This window comes from Erythrolamprus reginae, chromosome Z, assembly GCF_031021105.1.
Source record: "Erythrolamprus reginae isolate rEryReg1 chromosome Z, rEryReg1.hap1, whole genome shotgun sequence".
Taxonomy (NCBI): Eukaryota; Metazoa; Chordata; class Lepidosauria; order Squamata; family Dipsadidae; genus Erythrolamprus; species Erythrolamprus reginae.
Genome location: NC_091963.1, coordinates 5,698,754 through 5,722,360, shown reverse-complemented (window position 1 = coordinate 5,722,360; position 23,607 = coordinate 5,698,754). Strand labels below are relative to the sequence as shown.

The 23,607-nt window shown below is 40.5% G+C and overlaps 1 protein-coding gene across 1 annotated transcript in view; it reads left to right on the top strand.

The window, feature by feature from the left end:
- Positions 1–282: 282 nt before the first annotated feature.
- Positions 283–23,607, top strand: part of DLEC1 (DLEC1 cilia and flagella associated protein) — a 79,692-nt gene continuing 56,367 nt past the window's right edge. Inside the window, exons 1-11 of the mRNA XM_070729882.1 lie at positions 283–409; positions 3,627–3,767; positions 6,082–6,238; positions 8,648–8,758; positions 8,919–9,115; positions 10,682–10,905; positions 13,306–13,387; positions 14,926–15,013; positions 18,176–18,349; positions 19,963–20,099; positions 21,968–22,060. Of these exons, the coding sequence (XP_070585983.1) occupies positions 311–409; positions 3,627–3,767; positions 6,082–6,238; positions 8,648–8,758; positions 8,919–9,115; positions 10,682–10,905; positions 13,306–13,387; positions 14,926–15,013; positions 18,176–18,349; positions 19,963–20,099; positions 21,968–22,060 (1,503 nt within the window). The 5' untranslated portion in view covers positions 283–310. The remainder of the gene's footprint in view (positions 410–3,626; positions 3,768–6,081; positions 6,239–8,647; positions 8,759–8,918; positions 9,116–10,681; positions 10,906–13,305; positions 13,388–14,925; positions 15,014–18,175; positions 18,350–19,962; positions 20,100–21,967; positions 22,061–23,607) is intronic.

Sequence of the window (23,607 nt, the reverse complement as noted above, 5' to 3'; positions counted from 1 at the left end):
CCACTCTACTACCTATCCTATCCTATCCTATCCTATCCTATCCTATCCTATCCTATCCTATCCTATTCACCCACCCATCTGCAAAATAAAACCATTTATACGCCTACATTTCCCACAAGACCTAGCGCGCTGGCTATGATCTCTGGGAATGGTAGGCAAACGGCGAGATGAACCGGGCTGGATTGGAAAAGATTGGAGCTCGGAGGCGGGGTCTTCCGGAAACGAGCGGAAGTCGCTGTTGCTAAGGGCCCGGTTTTTGCTTCTCAAAAAGCTGGCTCTTAGCAACCAGGAGAAAGGGCGCTGCGAAAAGATGATGCCCGCCGAGGAAAAGGGCGCGCTGCGCACCAGGGGTTCTCCGCGCCCCGAGCCCTCCATGTACAGGCACAGGCCCGCTTCGGAGCTGACTCAGGTGAAGGAAGAGCCGCTCCCGCTTCTGTCGCTGCGCCCTCCGGTTTTAGTAACCTTGCAGACGCTTCTCATTTCCAGGGCGGTGTTTTTCCCCCCTTTGTCACGTGGTCTGGGGTGACAAAACTATTGCCCTCTGAGTATGGGCAGAGTGTCACCTGCAATGTCCAGAGATCCCGAGATGGTATTTTGGCGTCCGTAGCACAGGATTCCTGGGCACGTGCAGAGTGCTTCTTCAGCCCGCCTGCAGTACAAGGGGGAAGTGGGCGTGGAGGAACCTCCCTATTCCATTTTATTGATGATTTGATTGTATTTAACACATTTCTATAATCGTCCACTTATCTGGACGATGAAGAGAAATATTTCCTCAAAACTCAATCTATGTTTTTAAAAAGTGATGGAAGTATTTAAGATATACCGATTTTTATAAACAGGTTCCTTCATCGATGATGTAAACACACCCCTTTATTCAGTTAAAGTTGTGAATGCTTTCATTTCACAGGGCGAAGAACCACAATGAAGAATGATTTAAAAATAACAATAATTGCAAAACACCCTAAATCTAACCCCTAACCCTTTGTCAATGCCTTTAATGTTATTAAACAACATCTGTCTATCCCAAGGACACATGGGCAAAAAAGCCAGATTCAATCCGAACATCTGATTGTATGACCAACCATAATATTTTTTTTTCCTGGAAAAACTCCCTTATCTTTAACAGTATGTTTCCAGAGCTGCCTGCAAGCTTACGAAAATACAACCAGCCACCAAAAATTGGCCCAAGTGCAGGAGAATGAAGCTTTGTGATCAGGATTTCCTGTATGTGTGTCAATGTTTGTGTTTAAGAATGAAGCAAAACATTAGGAATGATCAGATGGGATTGCTTACGTTGCTGCAGGAAGAGGAAGCCTTGGTATTTGTTCCATTTTTAAAATTTTCCAGTACTTAACCCACTAGAGAAAATAGTTGAGGTGAGTAAATATCAGCTGAGATGAAGGATTGACTCAAAATATGGAACCTGCGTGGAGAAAGATTAACTTCTTTTGATTTAGCGCTGGTGTCCTTACTCAAAAATGGAATCTACACAGCAGGCACAATATTTAAAAAAATACTATAGAAGAATCCTGATTGTAGGTTTACTGTTGATTCAATTGACCTTTGGCCATAGAGGAGTCCTGAACTTAAAACTGGTTGCTTAACAACCATTAAAAATTATACTGGACTTAGTTAGGGCTAGTTAGGTTTCAGTTTTGATGGTCAGGGCCTTTCTGTGGTCACATGACCAAACTTTAGACACCCAGTAATTTATGACGTTTGCAGCATCCCAAGCAAAGGGCTGGAATAAGATTTCCAAGGTCTTTTCAGCTCTGTTCTGAATGATTGTAATTTAAAGCCGCTGTTTCTTGATCCTAACCTTACCCAGTCTAACAAATATACGAGAATCGCCCAGAAAGTAATGCACGACATTTTTTTCTTCAACAATTATTTATTGAACAAAATGAAACTTACACACAAGAAACAATGATGTTTCTTCTACACTCCCTATTTTTCCACATAATCTCCATCCCATTCTATGGCTTCCTCCAGTGAGACACAAGGACATGTATGCCCTGTCGGTACCACTCCTAGTTCTGGTCACGAAGCCATTTCTGCACTATGTGAATCACCTCTAATGGCCTCAGCCTCTGTGCCCAGCAACAAACCATAGTTTTGTCGACTGCAGATTCTCCATAAACTCTACACAAGTGTTTGTGAATGTTCCCAACAGTTTATTTCTCCGGAGTGAGAAATTCAATGACGACACGCTGTTTGTAACGTACATCACTTATAGATGCTATTTTGAAACACTGCTGCAGCTATGCTATCTATTGAAAAAATGCAAAATTTACACACACGCTTCTGACTTCTAAAATAATGTATATCTAAGTTTCACATTCGTACCATTACTGTAGGCTGAGAAAAAAAATGTGGTGCATTACTTTCTGGGTGACCCTCCTAGAAGACTCTAAATATTGGAATCATTGTAACTTTAGCATTTTACATATGAATAACTTGCACTTGGCTTGAGGGCAGTATGATGCTACTTTTGTTTCGTTTTGTTCTGTAACGATGTAATAATTGTAGGATCCAATATGGGTCGGTCACTAGAACCAGAGTTTTAATCCTCTGATATTTTGGACTTGTGCTGGAGCTCATGCTTACCATGTTTCATATTCACTCACCATGTTTCAGATTTTGGTGAGAGAGAAGTCCGAAAGCTCAGAAAACTAAACCTCTGATCCCAGTGACCAACCCAACCCAATCCTGCAACATTATCTTGGGACACATTGATTCGCCTTCATTCGTAATGTAATAATTGGTTGTTCTTTTTAGGACGTGTTTGCTTAATGACTGTGACAAAAAGGTTGTGAAAACAGGTTGATCACATAAGCATCATGACATGCAACTGCCATAGGTTTTCCTTACATACACTAATTGTATCATCAGAACTCAGTAATAAGGAATGAAAGCAACTGTATAGTTTGGACTGAATTTTTTTAAAGTCTTATTAATTTCAAACACATCACTGTAATCTGTAATTAGACATGATAGCAAGAAGCTCAGCTGCTCAACTTATTATCATTATATGGGTAGTCCTCGACCTATAACAGTTCATTCAGTGACCGTTCAAAGTTACTACTGAAAAAGTAATTTACAACTCTTTTTCACATTTAACGGCTGTTGAAGTATCCCCATGGTCACATGATCAAAATTAAAACTCTTGGCAACTGATTAATATGACGGTTGCAAGATTCTGGGTCCACCTTTTGCGATCTAACAAGCAAAGACATGGGAGAAGTCAGATTCATTTAACAATCTTGTTACTAATTTAACAATTGTGGTGATTCACTTAACAACTGTGGCAAGAAAGGCCCTAAAATGGGACAAAATTAATTTAACAAATGCTTCACTTAGCAACAGAAATTTGGGGCTCAATTCTGGTTGTAAGGTGAAAACTATCTGCATTGTCAATGTAATTAATTTGAATACGTGCTGAAGATTTTTAACATTGAACACATACATTGTAATTTTCAATATGAAGGTTGCTTTATGCCAGTTTTCAAGAAGTTACTTAACTGTACTTTTTATTGAGGTGAAATTCGCTGTCATTCTTATTGTAGGATCACCAAATCAAATATTTCTACATCTTTCTAATTATTTCTCCTCCTATTTCCACTCAGGACATTTCCCATGTGCTAACTAAAGTCTTCAAGAGCTTATATACTTCAGAGGTGATAGCATCAGACATGGTGGATAATATGATCAAATCCCGTGGAGGAAAAAATCCCCATCACGAATACTTTGTGGAAGAATTGCAAAAGGTAAACTTTCCATTTAGTTCTGTTCAGGAAAACATTTAAGAATTAGGTGATTTAAGCTTGCAGAATGTTCTGCTATTCAGAATTGAATCATTTTGGAACAGTAGAATATAGATGACAAGCAGACCGATAGACATATTTTAGTTTATTTATTGTCATTGTACAATAAGTCTGAAGTCCAGCTGAAATGCTTATGAGTTTTCCTCTTTGCTGACGATGCTGCTATTATTGTTCATTCTGCTGAAGGCCTTCAATGACTTACTGACTGTTTTAGCAAGGCCTGCCAAGATTTTAGATTAATGATCAGCCTGAAAAAAAATGCAAGCCATGAGTCAGGACCTGGATTCATCTCCCCATATTACAATCTTTGCACAAGAATTGGAGGTTATCCATGATTTTTGTGTATCTTGGCTCAATCAATGTCAACACACAGTCTCTAGATACTGCGCTGAATAAACTTATTTGTAAAGCGGCCACCACATTTTCTAGACTCAGTGTGGCTTAAGAGGAAGCTGACAGAACATACAAAGATCCAGGTTTATAGAGCCTGTGTCCTGAGCACACTCTTGTATGGCAGTAAGTCTTGGACTCTTTGTGCACGACAAGAAAGAAAGTGTAATACCTTCCATATTTATTTATTTATTTATTAGATTTGTAGGCCGCCCCTCTCCGTAGACTCAGGGTGGCTAACAACAGTAAAAAGACAATATGTACAAATCTAATATTAAAAATAATGTAAAAAAAAACCAATTTAAGAAACCAATCATACATACAGACATACCATGCCTAAATTTTATAAGCCTAGGGGGAAGGGAATATCTCAATTCCCCCATGCCTGACGACAGAGGTGGGTTTTAAGGAGCTTACAAAAGGCAAGGAGGGTGGGAGCAACTCTGATATCTGTGGGGAGTTGATTCCAGAGGGTCAGGGCTGCCACAGAGAAGGCTCTTCCCCTGGGTCCCGCCAAACGACATTTTTTAGTTGATGGGACCCGGAGAAGACCAACTCTGTGGGACCTAACTGGTCGCTGGGATTCGTGCGGCAGAAGACGGTCCCGGAGATATTCTGCTCCAATGCCATGAAGGGCTCTATAGGTCATAACCAACACTTGGAATTGTGACCGGAAACCAGTGCAGACTGCGGAGTGTTGGTGTGACATGGGCATATTTAGGAAGGCCCGTGATTGCTCTCGCAGCTGCATTCTGCACAACCTGAAGTTTCCGAACACTCTTCAAAGGTAGCCCCATGTAGAGAGCGTTACAGTAGTCGAGCCTCGAGGTGATGAGGGCATGAGTGACTGTGAGCAATGACTCCCGGTCCAAGTAGGGCCGCAACTGGTGCACCAGGCGGACCTGGGCAAACGCCCCCCTTGCCACAGCTGAAAGATGTTTCTCTAATGTGAGCTGTGGATCAAGGAGGACGCCCAAGTTGCGAACCCTCTCTGAGGGGGTCAATGATTTCCCCCCCCCCAGGGTAATGGAAGGACAGATGGAGTTGTCCTTGGTAGGCAAAACCCACAGCCACTGTGCTGTCTCCAAAGTATTCTTGGCATTACCTGGACCTGGCATGACAAAGTTCCAAATAGCACAGTCTTGAAACATGCTGTAATTTCTAGCATGTTTACACCATTGAAACAGCGACGTCTTCACTGGATTGGGCATGTTGTGAGAATGGATGATGGGAAGATTCCGAAAGATCTCCTGTATGGTGAATTAGTGCAGGGAAAGCGCCCCAGAAGGAGACCACGGCTGCAATATAAGGATATCTGTAAGAGGGATTTAAAGGCCTTGGGAATGGACATGAACAGCTGGGAAACCTTGACCTCTGATTGTTCAGCTTGGAGGCTGAAGATGCAGCATGGCCTTCTCCATTTCGAAGAGGCATTTATTCAACAGGTTGAGGCAAAGAAGCAGTCCTGGAACCAGCGAAATCTGGGGGCCAGGCAGGGAACAGAATGGATCTGCGCTCAGTGTGGAAGGGATTGCCACTCAGATCGGCCTTTTTAGCCACACTAAATGCTATTCTAGGAACTCATTCCAGAGCACAATACCACAGTCCTTCAAGACTGAAGGTTGCCATTGATGTTTATGGGTAGATATAGTCTTTTCTTTTGAGAGCAAAGCAACAAAGTTCATTTTTATTATGTGCCACTCAGTTAAAAAAATGACAATAATTGTTATCTTAATCTTTACCAGAAGTTAATGGTCCATTTCTATCTTTAGCACAATTCCTCTATTTTGCATATAATGTAAAAGATTTGTATTTTGATGTCAAATAAATTGAATCTATATTTAAATGTTAACCATGACAATAATAGCTCCATGAAGAGTATAATCAGCGACAAAAGGAGGCACAAATGTTGGAAAAACACATTGTCCAAGCAAGGGCCCGGGCCACAGCAGAAGAGGAAAGGATCATGAGCTTGTATCAGCTAGAAGTTCCAGAAGTCTACCGCCGAGCTGCAATGCCATCAGGTAAAGGAATTTGAGCATTTTTTAGGCTCCCTTATACAATTAATCCTTGACCTGCGATCACAATTGAGCCCAAAGTGGAATCGCCACAGTTATTAAATTAGTAACACGGTTGTTAAGTGAATCTGATTTCCCAATTGACTTCGCTTGTCAGAAGGTTACAAAAGCTGATCATATGATTCCATGGGCACTGCAGCTGTCATAAATACATGCCAGTTGCCAAGCATCAGCATTTTGATCAGGTAATTGCTGGGGTGCTGCAAAGGTTGTTGTAAGTGTGAAAAATGGCCAATTGTTTTTAGTGCTGTTGTAATTTTAAATCAAGAGTTCCCCAAACTTGGCAACTTTAAGATAGCTGGCTGGAGAATTCTGAGAGTTGAAGTCTACAAGCCTTAAGGTTGCCAAGCTCGAAGAGCTCTGCTTTAAATGATCACTAAACAAATGGTTGTAAATTGAGGATTGCGTCTATTCTAATATACAGTGGTACCTCTACTTACAAACTTAACTCATTCCGTGACCAGGTACTTAAGTAGCAAAGTTTGTAAGAAGAAGCAATTTTTCCCATAGGAATCAATGTAAAAGCAAATAATGTGTGCGATTGGGAAAACCATAGGGAGGGTGGAGGCCCTGTTTCCTCCCAGGAGATTCCTAGAGAGGCCCCATGGAGACTTCTCCCCGCCTTTTTCGGCCCTGTTTCCTCCCAGGAGATTTCTCAAGAAGCCCCACGGAGGCCTTTTCCGGTTATAGTTTCGGAGGTTCAGGTTTGTAAGTGTAAAATGGTTCTTGAGAAAAGGCAAAAAAATCCTGAACACCCAGTTCTTATCTAGAAAAGTTCGTAAGTAGAGGCGTTCTTAGGTAGAGGTACCACAGTAATTTATACCAAAGAAAATTTTCCTTCAGTTTGCTAGAAATTAGTAAAGATTTGATTTGACCTTGTTGGTATTGGATGAATAATAGTTTAACAGAGTTGAAAGGAACCTTGTAGGTCATCTAGTCCAGCCCCCCACTACACCATTTCTGACAAATGACACTCTAATCTCTTCTTAAAAGTCTCAAGTGATGAAGCTTCCATAAGGCACTTCTTCTTCTTGTGCCATATCCGTCATCAGACATTGGCAATTATATTGGTGATCCTATTTTTATTAACAACCACATGAAAAAGTACTGCAGAGTTTTGTCCAAACTAGTCCCTCAGATTTTGAAACCATGATGTTCTGCCTGAACTTCATTTGCCTTCAATCTTTCCTTGAAGGATTAAGTGAAGAATGCCGTATTTTCTGGGTATTGCATCACATGTCCAAAATATTATAACTTTCACTTTTTGATGGTTTTGATGATTTCCCTTGATTTACTGAGTGGCTTATCACCTCCTCATTTCTGTTTTTGTCAACTGAGTTTATACGTAACCTCCATTTGTAAATCCACATTTCAAATGCACACAAATCCTACTTGGTTGGTTTATTGAAAAATTAAAATTATGATGAAGAGACAAAAGGAAAGTATTTTCATATCTCTGCTCCCATTTTTCAGCCCAGGATAATTCCTGTGAAAAATAACTGTCCCCAAAGCTATTTTTTTTTGTGTGTGTGTGTGAAAATTGATTACAAGTACTCCTTGACTGACAACTAATTCTTTGGCAACTATTGAAAGTTAGAACGATACTAAAAAAACCATGACAACTATTGCAGCATCGCCATGGTCAGATGATCGAAATTTTGGTGCTTGGCAGCCAACATTTGTTTACAATTGTTGCAGCATCCGTGGATGATGTGATCATCCTTTGCGATCCTGCCAGCTAGCTTGTGGCAAAATCAATGTCAGAACTTGGGTTTGCTTAGCGACCACATGATTCATTTAACAACTGCAGTGATTCATAGCAAAAAAAAAAAGATTGAAAAATAGGCGGCACAACTTTTATATAATGCCTGTCTTATTCAGCAACAGAAATTCTGTTTCCCATTGTGCTTGTAAGTCGTTTGGCGGGCCCCAGGGGAGGAGCCTTTTCTCCCCGGAGATTAGAACTGCCCCCACCCTCCTTGTCTTTTGTAAATTACTCAAGACCTATCTATACCGCCAGGCATGGGGGAGTTGAGACACATTTCCCCCAGGCTTTTTTATATTTATGTTTAGGTATGTGTATGTTGTTTGCTTTTTTAAATATGATAGGGTTTTATGTGGTTTTTAATATTAGATTTGTTTTCGCTGGAATATTGTTTTATTATTGTTGTGAGCCATCCCGAGTCTTCGGAGAGGGGCGGCATACAAATCTAAAAAATTGAATTGAATTGAAGTCAAAGATTAGCTGTGCTGGACTCAGTTTTCCTTCAAAAATGTTCCATCCCCCTGTATGAAGAAATAATGGGAACAGTTTATTTTTAAAAACTTATCTCTCTTAAATATACATTTGTCTAGTGAAATCTACGTTCAGATGGTGTGTGGATGGCCCCCTTCTTAAAAAACATCATTTAATCTGTCCTGACGATTACATCACCGATCCGGTACTACTAACCCATGCTCCTAAAGGTAACTAGACAGGCAAATGTGACTTTTTTCTATAACCCAGTGTACAGTTTATAATTACACCTGAAAGTATATGAGATTGCCATTTAAAAAAAAAATATGTATGAATGATGACTGTTCTGCTTTTAAGTTTCTTTTTAGCTTTACTTTTCTTTAAGTGCAGATCTCTCAGAACCAGGTTATTTGAAAGAAACGGATTGTAAACACTATGAACCTCCTGACTCAGAAACTCTTCAATTCAAGGAAAAATCACGCATCAAGAAGCTATGGGCAAGTCTTCCAGATGTGTCTTTGTCCAGTTTAACTCTGGAGTCTACAGATACTAACCTTTCAGGCAGACCTGTGGTATTGCCCTATAAGGTACAGTCTAGTTTTATTTTGCTACCACTTCTACATTATTTTCTGATCTGTTCCCACTGCTCAGCCTTGTGTCATGATGTGATCAGGTTAATCTTTCTTAGATTTGAGGTATCTGTCAATATCTATTAAGGTGCTTTCTCAAGAGGCAACCAGATTTTCTGGGTTTGGTTTTTGTGGGTGGAAATGTTGGTGCATCTTATACACTGAATACAGTAGTCCCTCGCTATACCGCGCTTCACCTACTGCGGCTTCACTTCATTGCGGGTTTCTGAGGAAGTCGATCGGCAGATTTAAACAGCCCACGGAACTCGATCGGCAGGTTTTTTTAAAAAAAATAAATCTAAAATTGTAAATACTGTATTTAAATACTGTATCTAAAATAAATACTGTGTGGGAAGGGTTTATAAACACTTAAAACAATGAAAACTTACCAAACAATTACAATATAAATAAATAAGTACTATCAGTCGATAAATTCCCCATCGCGGATTTCACCTATCACGGCCAGGTCTGGAACGTAACACCAGCGATAGGTGAGGGACTACTGTACAGCCATTTTTGGCCGAAACCCCATCCTTGTGTCCCATTTTTATGAAAAATGGGCCTGTATTTTGCAAAATGGGGTGCATAGAAGGTTTGGGAGGCCTGCAGAGTTCTTTTGGGGGCTGGGGGAAGGCCAAAACACCCCCATTCTTGCAAAACCCAGGACATTTGTTGCAAAAATGTGGCCGTTTTTGCCTTCCCCCAGCACTCAGGAACATTCTGCAGGCTTCCCAAACCTTCTACATGCCCTGTTTTTTGCAAAACATTGGGTGAAGAATAGGCTCATTTTTGCAAAAAGACAGGGCAAACAGAGGTTTAGGAGGCTTGCAGTGTGCTCCTAGGGGCCAGGGTGGACAAAACCTTTTTTTTTCTTACTTACTTCTTTGAAATCTTGGTGCGTATTACACACTAGGACATCTTATAGTCCAAAAAGGATCAGTACCGTATATTGATACGGTTGGCGGGCCCCAGGGGAAGAGCCTTCTCTGTGGCGGCCCCGACTCTCTGGAACCAACTCCCCCCAGAGATTACCGTAGAACTGCCCCTACTCTCCCTGCCTTCCGTAAACTCCTTAAAACCCACCTTTGCCGTCAGGCATGGGGAAACTAAAACACCTTCCCCGGGCATGTACAATTTATGCATGGTATGTTTGTGTGTGTGTGTGTGTGTGTTAGTATATTGGGATTCTTTTTAAACTTTTTAAATATTTAAATTTATTTGGATTTGTTACGATTTGTTGTGTCTTGTTGTGAGCCGCCCCGAGTCTGCGGAGAGGGGCGGCATACAAATCTAAATAATAAATAAATAATAAAATAAATAAATTATCAAGAAAAATGTCGGGGTCCCCTTTGCTGGACCAAACGGAAGCTGGACAAGATTTTTGCCCTAAGCAAAATAACAGTGGCTCCTTCAGTTCTAGGATTTTGAAAATCTCAAAGCTTATGGGATCAGTTTTTGGTGATACAGGATGAATCTTATATAAAAGTCTATCCGAAAGCATGTTTCTTGTTTCATCTCTGATAGAAGAAAGCTAAAACCTTGGGCAAACCTGTCTGGATGGATGAAATGACCCGAGCTGACCGGCACAAAGACCGTCTATATCTTCAGAGACTGAAAGAGCGCCACAATTTCCTGAAAAATCCTCGCTTTTTCCCACCGAATTCACTCCATGGAGGCAAGTCCTTGATCCTGCCTCAAAAGAAGGTGGAGCAGATAATAGGAGGAAGAAGAAAGTTTGTGACGGAAAGGTAGCTCTTTATAAAATATCTTGCACAACTGTCCTTCTTAGCTGTAGCAGTGATATTTAACATTTATGTGCTTCTCTCTCTCCTAAATATCTCAAGACATTCTATACCTGAATGCAAAAACCTTTATGTTGCTCAGGGAATACAGCCTACCTTTTCCAAAAATGGGAAGAGGAAAATTGACACAAAGTTGTTGTTTTTGATAGCAAGACCCTGCCTTCAAAGACCAGCTGGTATAAACTCATTGTGAAGCACAACTGTGGGAGCATTGCCAGTTGGCACATCTTCTGCTTTTAGAAAATGAATCAATTCAAGATTATTATTATTATTTATTAAATTTGTATGCCGCCCATCTCCGTAGACTCAGGGCGGCTCACAACAGCAATAATACAATATATAACAAATCTAATAATTAAAATCACTAAAAACCCCATTTTAAAAAGAAACATACATACATACAAACATACCATGCATAAACTGTATAGGCCCAGGGAAATACCTCAGTTCCCCCATGCCTGGCGGCAAAGGTGGGTTTTAAGAAGTTTACGGAAGGCAAGGAGGGTAGGGGCAGTTCTAATCTCCGGGGGAAGCTGGTTCCAGAGGGTCGGGGCCACCACAGAGAAGGCTTTTCCCCTGGGTCCTGCCAGACGACATTGTTTAGTCGACGGGACCCGGAGAAGGCCAACTCTATGGGACCTAACCAGTCGCTGGGATTTGTGCGGCAGAAGGCGGTCCCGGAGATGCTGAACATAGAGGAGACGCCAGCCTTTCAGGGCTTAGATTCAAAAAAGGTCCCCCTTTCCCAGATACCGGAATCATAATATTCTTCAGCCAAGGTGCCACTGAAATATTGGAATCGCTGCCCCCTGTTTCAGGATGGCATGGGTTGGTTTGTATCTTCACCAAAAGACAATCTCTTTCAATTTGGCTAAAACAAAAGGCCATGCCTATCTGGAGCAGCATGATGGGGCAGAGTCAGGAAGAAACTGAGTGGATGTGAGGCTGAAATATATGTTTGAGAATGCAGTGTTTCTGAACCTCAACAATTTCATGATGTCCCGGCTGGAGAAATCCTGGGAATTGAATCTCACACATCTTAAAAGTTGTTAAGCATGAGAAACACTGAGAGATTTCAATATAACTATGTTCGCTTCACAGCTGGTCCTCAGTTTACAAGCACAAATTGAGCCCCAAATTTCTGTTTGCAAACAAAAACAGTTCTTAAATGAATTTTGCCCTGTTTTACAATTTTTCTTCCCACAGCTGTTAAGTTAATAATTTAACAGTGATTATTTTATTTTATTATTTTTCTTTTTTTTATGTTTCTTGTGGACTTTTTATAGCCTTGAGTCACTATGTGTAAGCAAGCAGTAATATAAATGTTCTAAATAATGAATAACTAGCTAACTGACTGACTATCTAACTAACTACCCTGTTTCCCCGAAAATAAGTCACCCCCGAAAGTAAGACATAGGAGAGGTTTCGTAGAATGGCCTAATATAAGGCATCCCCCGAAAGTAAGACGTAGGAGACGTTTCGTTTCACAGCATTCGTGAACTGAACATATATAACACTGCTGTCCATAAATTGCGTCCCAAAATGCTGCATCAATCAGATTTAAAACACATTCAACACGCACCCAACATGCGGCTGCGTGTTTGGATGCGTTTTTGCTGCAGCAGGATGCAGGATACAATTCATTGAAAAAAAATAAGACATCCCCTGAAAATAAGACGTAGCATATCTTTGGGAGCAAAAATTAATATAAGACGCTGTCTTATTTTCAGGGAAACACGGTAATTAACTAACTAACTTTCTTGTTGAGTAAATCTGGCTTCCTCTTTATTATTATTATTTAATTATTATTTATTAGATTTGTATGCCGCCCCTCTCCGTAGACTCAGGGCGGCTCACAACAATAACAAGAACAATGCAAGAACAAATCTAATAATTTAAAAAACGCTAAAAACCCCATTATGACTGTGTTTTTTGCTTGCCAAAAGGTTGCAAAAGGAGATCACAAGACCTTGAAACCCTGCAACCATCATAAATAGGAACCAGTTTCCAAGTGTCTGAGTTTTGATCATGTGACCATAGAAGTGCTGCAGCGGTTCTGTGAAAAGTGATCCTAAGTCACTTTTTTTCAGTGCCACTGTAACTTTGAACAGCTACTAAACCAACTGTCGTAAGGACTGCCTGTACTAAACTTGGGAAGCCTAACCATTTTCTCCTGTTCACATTGAATACCTGCAGACATTTTTCTAGAGAAGCTGTGGGGCCGAAGGCAAGTTCTGAAGAGAATGCAACGAAGTAACCCCCCATTCAGCCCAACCAGTCCTGACTGACATGCAGCAGTCCTGATAATTTTCTTCACGTCTTATTTATTTATTTATTTTATTCCAGTGATTCCCAGTCAGTACCGATCTTTCTATCAAACCCTCCCGCAGTGGTGTTTGCGGAATATGAAGTTGGGCAGGTTTATGAGGTAAGAGCCACTCAGGAGAATTTCTATTCATTTCTTACTAAAGGGTTACTTTTAATTTGATTCAGAGAGTCCTCGACTTATGATTGGTCACTTAGCAATCAGTTCAAGTTTTGGTGGACCCCCGGAAAGTGCTTAGTTCAAAAGTTCAGACAGCCACCTACCCACCTAGTCATCTGACTGCCTTTATGGCCATTTGCTGCATCCTGTGGTCATATGCCTGTGTTTTTGCTGAAAATGGGCATTTATTTCTGGTTTCTGACAAAAAACAGCCCCATAACGAACAATGGGTTCGTTTAATGACTGTGGCTCTCGTTTAAAGACAGCTGCAAGAAAAGTTGTAAAATTGGGTTTGTCACATGGTGATCGCTTTATGTCTATGACAATTTATAACTGCAATTCTCAGGCTCAATTAGGGCCTTAAGTCAAAGACTACCTATAAATCAAACCTATGAACTCTTCTCTCCTTCAAGGATGGATTCATCACAGCAGGTTTTTAAGAAGAGACTGGACTGAAATGGTATGGGTTCTCCTGCTTGAGCAGGGGAAGGAGCTAGAATAGGATCTCCAACTTTGGCAAATTTAAGACTTGTGGACTTCAACTCCCAGAATTTCTCAGTCTGTGGAATTCTGGGACTGCTCGATTCGGATTCGGATTCTAATATCACAGTCAATCTTTTCGCAATCAAGGGCCCTTTTAAATGCTTTACAAATTTGAAGCAGGAAGAGGGAGATTATGATCCCGCTATATAGAGCGCTGCTGAGACCACATTTGGAATACTGTGTTCAGTTCTGGAGACCTCAACTACAAAAAGATATTGACAAAATTGAACGGGTCCAAAGACGGGCTACAAGAATGGTGGAAGGTCTTAAGCATAAAACGTATCAGGAAAGACTTCATGAACTCAATCTGTATAGTCTGGAGGACAGAAGGGAAAGGTGGAACATGATCAAAACATTTAAATATGTTAAAGGGTTCAATAAGGTTCAGTAGGGAAGTGTTTTTAATGGGAAAGTGAGCACAAGAACAAGGGACACAATCTGAAGTTAGCTGGGGGGAAGATCAAAAGCAACATGAGAAAATATTATTTTACTGAAAGAGTAGTAGATCCTTGGAACAAACTTCCAGCAGACGTGGTTGATAAATCCACAGTAACTGAATTTAAACATGCCTGGGATAAACATATATCCATCCTAAGATAAAATACAGAAAATAGTATAAGGGCAGACTAGATGGATCATGAGGTCTTTTTCTGCCGTCAATCTTCTATGTTTCTAAGGCAATGAAAAATGTGTACAGTAATAATGGTGATAAAAATGTTCTGAATGTTTCGGGCAGGAGAATAATTGTGGGATTTTTAAGGATAAAAACTGGCTGTGCTTGGCTTGCAGACCCACTTATTTTTGCCTTCCCTTATTCCCCAATTTTTTAAAATTAACAATTTTTGGGGTTGAATGTGGTTGTTATGCTTTTGGGGGCTACTTTGTGGATCATAAAATGTCTGTTGGGGCTGCATTGGTTCTCTTTTCTTTCTTCGTAGATGACAATAGAGTTACAGAACATGACCTCCACATCCCAAAGCGTTAGAATTATTCCTCCAGCTACATCTGCCTTCTCAGTGGTGACGGGTGAGTTCTTGCCTGATGCTTTGATGTCAGTTTCTAATCCGATAAAGTTTTTGTTTTTGTTCTTTTGGTGGCAAAAATTGGTTTCCGTGGATTGCTTCCACAGGATGGAAATGGCCTCAAATGCCACAGCAGGTGGCAGCACCTGACTATTCTTGCAAAATAACTAAGCAGAGTCAGATCTGATGAATATATTTTATTCATTTATTTGAGTTATTATAATTTTTTTTAAAAATATATAATTTATTAATTTATTGAAAAAGGAAGGGGAAAGGGGGGGGTACAAAATCAAAGGGAGGGGGGAGGAGGGGAAAAGAGGGTACAGATATAGTGAGTTTAAAAGTAAAAATTACAGAAGTCCATTATATTCCCTAATATATATACATTGTTATATAGCAATTCATATTGTTACAATAATTCTATTCATGTTCCATTCTCGGTTTACATTCCAATGAGCAAATATATAATTTATTATCTATACCGTACGTTACTTAATAAGTCTATTCAAAGACATTGGAATATAATTAGTCTTACTGTATTCCATAATTTTTTCATCTGGTATATATTATGCTTGAGAGAGGTTAGTAAGGGATTGTGATTTTTAGAGATTGCTTAAGGAGTGGGGATTGGGTAGGAAGGAGGAATTGGAAGGGGAAGGGGATTGCCTGCACCAATAGCAGGCATTGAGTTTTAGCGACTTGTCATTCTTGTTAAACGGTGAGTATAGGAAATAAGAATAGTAAAAGATGTAAGAGTTGAAGATAAGATAGGATTAATTTTTTAGTAATTATGTAGGTATATCGGTAGAGTTGAACCCAGACAGCTTTTTAGTTGTTTCATATTTTAGATATCCATTGATACCATTTATCCCAGGCCTTATAGAAGTTTGATTCTTTTTTGTTTATTTGTATTATTATTGTTACAAATAACCCAAAGCAGCGAACATAGCCAACACATCTTCTTCCTCTTACTTTCCCAAGGCAATTCTATAAATTGAGTTGGGGGGCGAGGGAGAGGAAGAGGGGAGGGAGAGTAAGTGGGAGAGGGAGAGAGACTGGCCTAAGATCACTGTTTAAGGTTTCACGCCTAAGGCGGGGCTAGAACTCATAGTCTTCTACTTTCTAGTCTGCTGTCTTAACCAGCTAGACCCATTGGCTGGGAAAACACTCAAGGAATTTTAGGATGACATAATAGATCAGGGATTCATCAATCGAGTGTGCAAGTTAATATTCCACTTGGATTCAGGAGTTTCAAATTGATACTGTATATGTATAATTATATGCATATAATTATTTTTAAGGGGTGCAAGAATAGATCAGTGTTCTAGGGATGTGGGGTATAGAAAAGGTTAGAAACCCCTGGAATAGAGTATAGGTAGCCTTTGAATTACGTGCAGGGGTGGGCTACTGCCCGGATGGAGGGAACACAGTGGGGTAGCAAAAATGGAGCTCCACCCCAGAGCACCCAATTTGCACTGAAGGATGTTGAAATAAAATGCAGGATGTCCTACATAAGCTATGCCCACAGTGTGGTAGTAAAAATTTTGGTAGCCTTTCACTGATTACATACCTTAAAGGAGCTCGTACCTTACCAACATAAATTGTGATCGTCGTAAATGGGGTTGGTCATGTGATTGGTTTCTTCTTTCTTGGGGCTATGTAATCACTTCTCCCAGTTGCCCCTTGATGGCTCACTTCCTCCAAGGCCAATTCTAAAATCCTTTACACATGGGAGAGAGATGGTGTGCATTACACATCTACCAGATTCACACATGTTCACAAGCCATTTTTAAGCATGGCTCATTAAATAAATCAAATCAGATCAGGTTTTATCATAATATGATTGCAAAATCTACAGGGCATTATATTAATGGCGATAAACCATGCTGGCCTTCATAAAATCTGTGAAGACTTGGCTTTTTCAGCCACTTTTGTGTGTGGAGCTGGGTTGATTGACTTTAATTTTATTTCATACGATGTTAGGAAATAGGATTACAAGTCCTGATTTTGTGAATCCCTTTTTTTTATAATGATGTTATTCTCCAACAATAAAAGTCTGACTTTTATCGTGTTTATTTTTATTCTGTTTCTTACAAGTACTTACATATTTAGATACATATCTAGGCAGTCCTCAACTTACAACTACAATTGAGACCAGAATTTCTGTTGCTAAATAAGGCATTTGTTGTGAATTTTGCCCCATTTTATTATCTTTTTGCCGTAGTTGCTAAATGAATAATGCGTTTATTAAGTGATTGTGGCTTCCTTATTGATTTTGCTCATTGGAATCAGTTGGGAAGCTTATAAACCGTAGTCACATGACCCCAGGAGAATGCAACCATCATAAATAACACATCAGTGACCAAGTGCCAGAATTTTGATCATGTGACCATGAGGATGCTGCAATGGTGTGAAAAATCATTAGTAAATCACTTTTTCCAGTACTGTTGTAACATGAACTGTTTCTAAATGAATGATTGTAAGTTGAGAATTATCCATATACTATTGTTATATATATATATAAGCCAAATGCCACTCACACATCATCATGAAATCTCCAGAACAATAAAGCCTGCAAACTTGAAACTTGGCACATATATTCCTCTTGGCTTATAGGTTCTTGCTAAGGAAGGATTTTTTGAAATGACCATGAGATCATTAGTATTTCTTATATTATTATTATTAACACACTCTGTTGCTAAGGAGTTAGAGATTCTACTCCCCTTCCTCACTTGAACTCTGTTCCAACTGCCAGTTGGGAGTGGGCATGGCCAGCACGTGACTCATCTGGCTTGCAGACTGGAAGTTTAGACATTCTGCTCCCACTCCCCACCTGAAATGAACCTCTGTTCCAACTGCCACTTGACTTATAGGAGCTACGTAGGTAAGTCGGTAGATAGGTAGGTAAGGCATGAAGGAAGGAAAGAAAGAAGAAAAGAGTAAAGGAGGGGAGAGGAAAAGAGAGGGAGGGAGAGGGAAGGAAGGAAGGAAGATAAGGAAATAGAGGGAGAGGAAAAAAAGGAAAATATAAGGCAAATGGTAGTTGGAACAGAATTGGAACATTTTCAAGCTCTAACTGATAATTTATCAAGCCAAATCACTTAGTTTTATAGTGAAGCACAGGTATCAAGCTACTAATTTTCTAATGAAAGTCTTTCTTTTCTAGGGAGGTTTCCAGGTGAAGGTGGACTCGTTGCTCCTGGGATGAGCTGTTTCTACATCATCCAATTTATTCCTGAATATCTTGCAGATTATGATGATTATCTACTGGTGGAATCGCAGGCAGCTTATCCGCTGCTGGTCCCTCTGCAAGGCAGAAGGCCACCTCCCATCTTAACACGTGAGCTGATTATGAGACAATCACTCAGGGGAGAGTTCCTCTTTTAGCTTTTCATTATTAATACTTTCGTTAGCAAAATACTTCCTCACCTTAATAATGAAAAGTCAGTGCAGTTAAGTCCTCAACTACCAATTGAGCTCAACATTTCCTTTGCTAAACAAGGCAGTTGTTCAGTGAGCTTTGCACCGTTTTACGGCCTTTCTTCCCACTGTTGTTGAGTGAACCTCCACCCTTGCTAAGTAACATGATAGTTAAACAAATCCGGCTTCCCCATTGACCTTGCTTGTCAGAAGGTCACGAAAGGGGATCACTTGATCCTGTGACACTGCGATCAACGTAAGGGGATGCTGCAATGGCCGTAAATATGAAAAATGATCATAAGTCACTTTTTTTCACTGCCGTCATATCTTTGAATGCTCACTATGGTTGTAAGTTGAAGACTACCTGTAATGATGTCATGAAAACATTCAATGTATGAGATTTGTCCAAAGGTCCAGTATTTGTGACCAGCCACCTTTAGATATCTGTGCTTGCTTTATATTTAGGTATCGAAGCTTCAGCCTAGTCTCATAGTTAGAGATTTGAGAATAGCCATAAAGGAGAATAATTATAGGTCAGGTTTGACATGAGGGGTCCTTGAAATTTCTGCAAGAAAACAAGCAAGCTCAAAAGACCCCTCACTTGAGAACAGAAATCAGCAATAGCATTTAGACTTATATACCACTTCATAGTGCTTTTACGGCCCTCTCTAAGCAGTTGTCAGAATCAGCATATTGCCCCCAAACAATCTGGGTCTTCATTTGACCCACCTCGGAAAGATGGAAGGCTGAGTCAATGTTGAGCCGGTAGTGAGATTTGAACTGCTGAACTACACCTAACAGTTAGCTGAAGTAGCCTGCAGTGCTGCTCTCTAGCCACTGCACCACCCCGGCTTTTTGTTCTTCAAGTTATTTGAAGTATACACGTACACCAGAAGGACAGTGCCAAAAACCTCACGGCACCAGAAACCTTAGAAAACAATGCCAGCCTTTTCTCTTTAAGAAAACTCCAGCTGAAAGGAACACTTAAGTAGAGCCATTAAGATAAGAGGAATCAGTCTAAAAAATAATCTCTTCAAGGTAAACAGAAATTTCCTTTTACCTGCCTCCCTGGCAGGATTAACATCTAGGGCAGGGAAAAAAAAAAGACCAGGGATCAAGATTAACTCAGGAAAAAAAAAACCTCCTGGCAATCAGAAACACATTAAAACCAATCAAGCTGCAGGATTTTCAAAGGGGAATTAAGCATAAACGGCTCAGAGTCAAACTTCCAAGTTTTCTTGCATCCCAGGAAAACGCTTGAGCTGTGTAACTACTTTTTTTGCCTTCTGAATTAAAGGATGCCTTTTTTTGGCAGCTGCTTCCATGTCTATTCCTTCTCAGCATCAGTGACTGCTTTCCAGTTGGGAACGAACCAAGAAAATTTCTTCTAAACCCTCCTTACCCTTCCTAGACTCCTGTGTAGCGTAGAAACTGCTCTTCCAGTTTTATTGACCGTTTTCGACTTTAAGTAATCCAAATGTGATTCTCACCCCTGTTTGCGTTTGCTACTTTTTTCACCTGTCCTTCTTTCAGTGCCGCAGATCCTGGATTGTGGAGCCTGCTTGGTGGGCGGAGTAAAATTTGTAGAGTTTGAGTGCAAGAACGAAGGGCTCAGTGTTGGGAAGTTTTGCATCATGCCGAAGGAAATGTGGCCACCACCAAACTTCCGGGTAAGTGTTACAGAACCCGATGCTCTTTCTTTACCGTGCCAGTCTTGTGGAAATGGAATCAAAAGGGGAAGATTTCTGGCAACCCTGGGGGCCACATATGTTGGTATTCTGGGTTTCTGAGTGACCAGAAAGGATGTGGCTATGGATAGTGCTTGACTTTAAGAAATCTCTTTTTCAATATCTACCACTTCTTCCGCTTTGCCCACTGTGATAGCCAGGTGAATTCATCCCTTGGTTGGTGGATTCCCTTGATTAATTAGTTTCCTGTTCCAGGAAGAAAAAAAGCCCCCACCTATTTGGAGTTTTAGATTCTAGAGCAGGGGTCCCCAAACTTTTTACACAGGGGGCCAGTTCATTGTCCCTCGAACTGTTGTAGGGCCGGACTATAAAAAAAAACTATGAACAAATTTCCTATGCACACTGTACATACCTTATTTTAAAGTAAAAAACAAAATGGGAGCATACTATTTAGAGGGGGGGAAGAAATCTGAAATTCATATATGTTTATGTTTTGTTTTTAATTTTCTTTTGCTAACATCTGATTGGCTATACAAGTTTTTCTTGGCTTATAGAAAAATGTATAAAGAAAGAAGGAAGCACTTTGGCATAATGATTAATAAGTTAGAAATATAATTGGTGTTGTACTTTTTGAAGGAACATTAAGGAGAGAATTTAATTAAAAGAACAGTCTGCTCCTGTCACTCACCCATGGGCTGGATAAATAGTTTGGGGACCGCTGTTCTAGAGTGTATATGGCGAAAGTACGGAACTTTTGCCAATTTCACTTGATTAAAAGAAAATGTGCAAGGTGGGACAGCTCCATCTTTTCGCTTCCCTGTGAACTTATGTGTTCACGTGCAGAGAAGAGCAATAAAGATAGAATAGAATAGAGTAAGAGTTGAATAGGAATAGAGTAGCGTAGCGTAGAGTAGAGTTGAATAGGAATAGAGTGGAGTGGTGTGGAGTAGAATGAATTGAATAAAATAGTTAAGTTGACTAGAGTGGAGTAGAGTTGAATATTATAGAATTTAGAGTTGAATAGAATAGAATAGAATACAGTAGAGTAGAACAGAACAGAATAGCAGTGTTGATGATGCTACTGGTGGCTAAATTGTAGAATGAACATTTGGGGAAGCTAGGTTTGTCTAGCCTGTCAGAGAGAAGGATTTGTGGTGGGGGCATGATAGCATTCTTCCAGTATTTGAGGGGCCGTCACAGAGAAGAGGGGGGCAATCTATTCTCCAAAGCACAAGAGGGCAGGACAAGAAGCAGTGGGTGGAACCTTGTTAAAGAGAGATCCAACCTACCACTGAGGAGGAATTACAGTTAGAAAATAATTCCTCATTTACAACTAAGGTGACAGGCTCATCAAAAAATACAGCTGCTTTCAAGACGATGTATACAGAACACCTGGCTGGAGAAATGCTCTTTTCAAACCAAGCCAGGGGTTTCTTTTGGCTACCTACACATTCCTATTGAGGAATAGCAGAAACGGCCAAGGTAGTGCAGGTAGTGCTTAGAGTGCAGTACAGCATGCTAGTTCTTCTGATCACCAGCTGCTAGCAGTTTGGCAGTTCAAATCTCACCAGGCTCAAGGTTGACTCAGCCTTCCGTCCTTCCGAGCTGAGCAAAACGAGGACCCAAATTGTTGGGGCAATAGGCTGACTCTGTAAACCGCTGTAAAAACACTGTGAGGCAGTATGTAAGTCTAAGGGCTGTTGCTAACAGACGAGTGGAAGCTGCCTGGGTTGAATAGTAGGGAGAATTCATCCCTTTGGGAAACAGGCTTCTCTCCTTCTTTTGGGGCAAAACTGGTCATGTGAATCAGCTGTTAATTCGATTCATTTTTCTCTCATCTTGATTTGAAGTCTGTTGCCACTCTGGGTTACGTGGAGCAATATCCATTTGGGATTTGTCCAGCTGTCTTCGAACTTGCTCCGGGTCAGTCTATCCCAATTGAGGTCAGTTTATTTATTCATTTATTATTATTATTATTATTATTATTATTATTATTATTAATTAGATTTGTATGCCGTGGCCCTCCCCGAAAACTCGGGGCGGCTAACAATAATATAAAAAGGCAATGTAAACAAATCTAATATTAAAAACAATCTAAAAACCCCCAATTTAAAGAACCACTCATACATACAAGCATACCATGTATAAATTCTATAAGCCTAGGGGGAAGGGAAAATTTCAATTCCCCCATGCCGGCGACAGAGGTGGGTTTTAAGGAGCTTGTGAAAGGCAAGGAGGGTGGGGACAACTCTGATATCTGGGGGGAGCTGGTTCCAGAGGGTCGGGGCTGCCACAGAGAAGGCTCTTCTCCTGGGTCCCGCCAAACGACATTGCTTAGTTGATGGGACCCGGAGAAGGCCAGGGGGCCTAACCGGTCGCTGGGATTCGTGCGGCAGGAGGCAGTCTCAAAGATATTCTGGTCCAATGCCATGAAGGGCTTTATAGGTCATAACCAACACTTTGAATTGTGACCGGAAACTGATCAGCAACCAATGCAGACTGTGGAGTGTTGGTGTAACATGGGCATACTTGGGAAGCCCATGATTGCTCTCGCAGCTGCATTCTGCACGATCTGAAGTTTCCGAACACTTTATTTATTAGATTTGTATGTTGCCCTTCTCCGAGGACTATATTCCCAGTTCCTGACAATATTGTTCTCACTTCCAGCCTACTTGGCAAACCTAATAGTGCTACTTTCATTTTATTTGCATTTTGGTTATTCTAAAGTAGGATGTAGCCGATGCCCCCTTCATTTGACTAGGACAGGGTCCACAAACTTGGCAACTTTAAGACTTGTGGACTTCAACTTCCAGAATTCTCCAGCATAACTGGAGCATAACATAGCTGGCTGAGGAATTTGGGAAGTTGAAGTCCACAAGTCTTATAGTTGCCAAGTTTGAAGACATCTGGACTTGGGGAATTTATATTGGGATCAGCTGCTTTCAAAGCCCCAGGAGGATTTTATGTAGAACTATATCAGGTAGGGATTTTTTTTTGTTCATTTATTTGTATCCTGCCTTTATTATTTTCACCAATACATCAAGGCAGTGAACATGTCCAGCACAGAATGATTTGCCCACAGTCACCCAGCCAGTTTTCATGTCTAAGGCAGGACTAGGACTCAGAGTCTTCTTGTGATTGGCCTAAAGTCACTCAACTTTCAAGGCTAAAGTGGGACTAGAACGTAATGGTCTCCTTTCAAGCCTAGTGCCTTAACCATTAGACCAAATTCTATAGTGAGATAATTATAGCGACTGTGCATTGTTCACAGTTTGTTCTCACACTGAAAGATAAGAAAAGTTTCACAACATCATATACAATATTTCAGATATTTCAAGTACACCTAGTCCTCAACTTACAACAGTTCATTTAGTGACTGTTCAAAGTTACAATGCCCCTGGAAAAAAAGTTACTGATAATCGTTTTTCACACTTGCAATCTTTGTAGCATTCCATGATAGTGTGATGATCATTCAAATTTATTTGTTTGT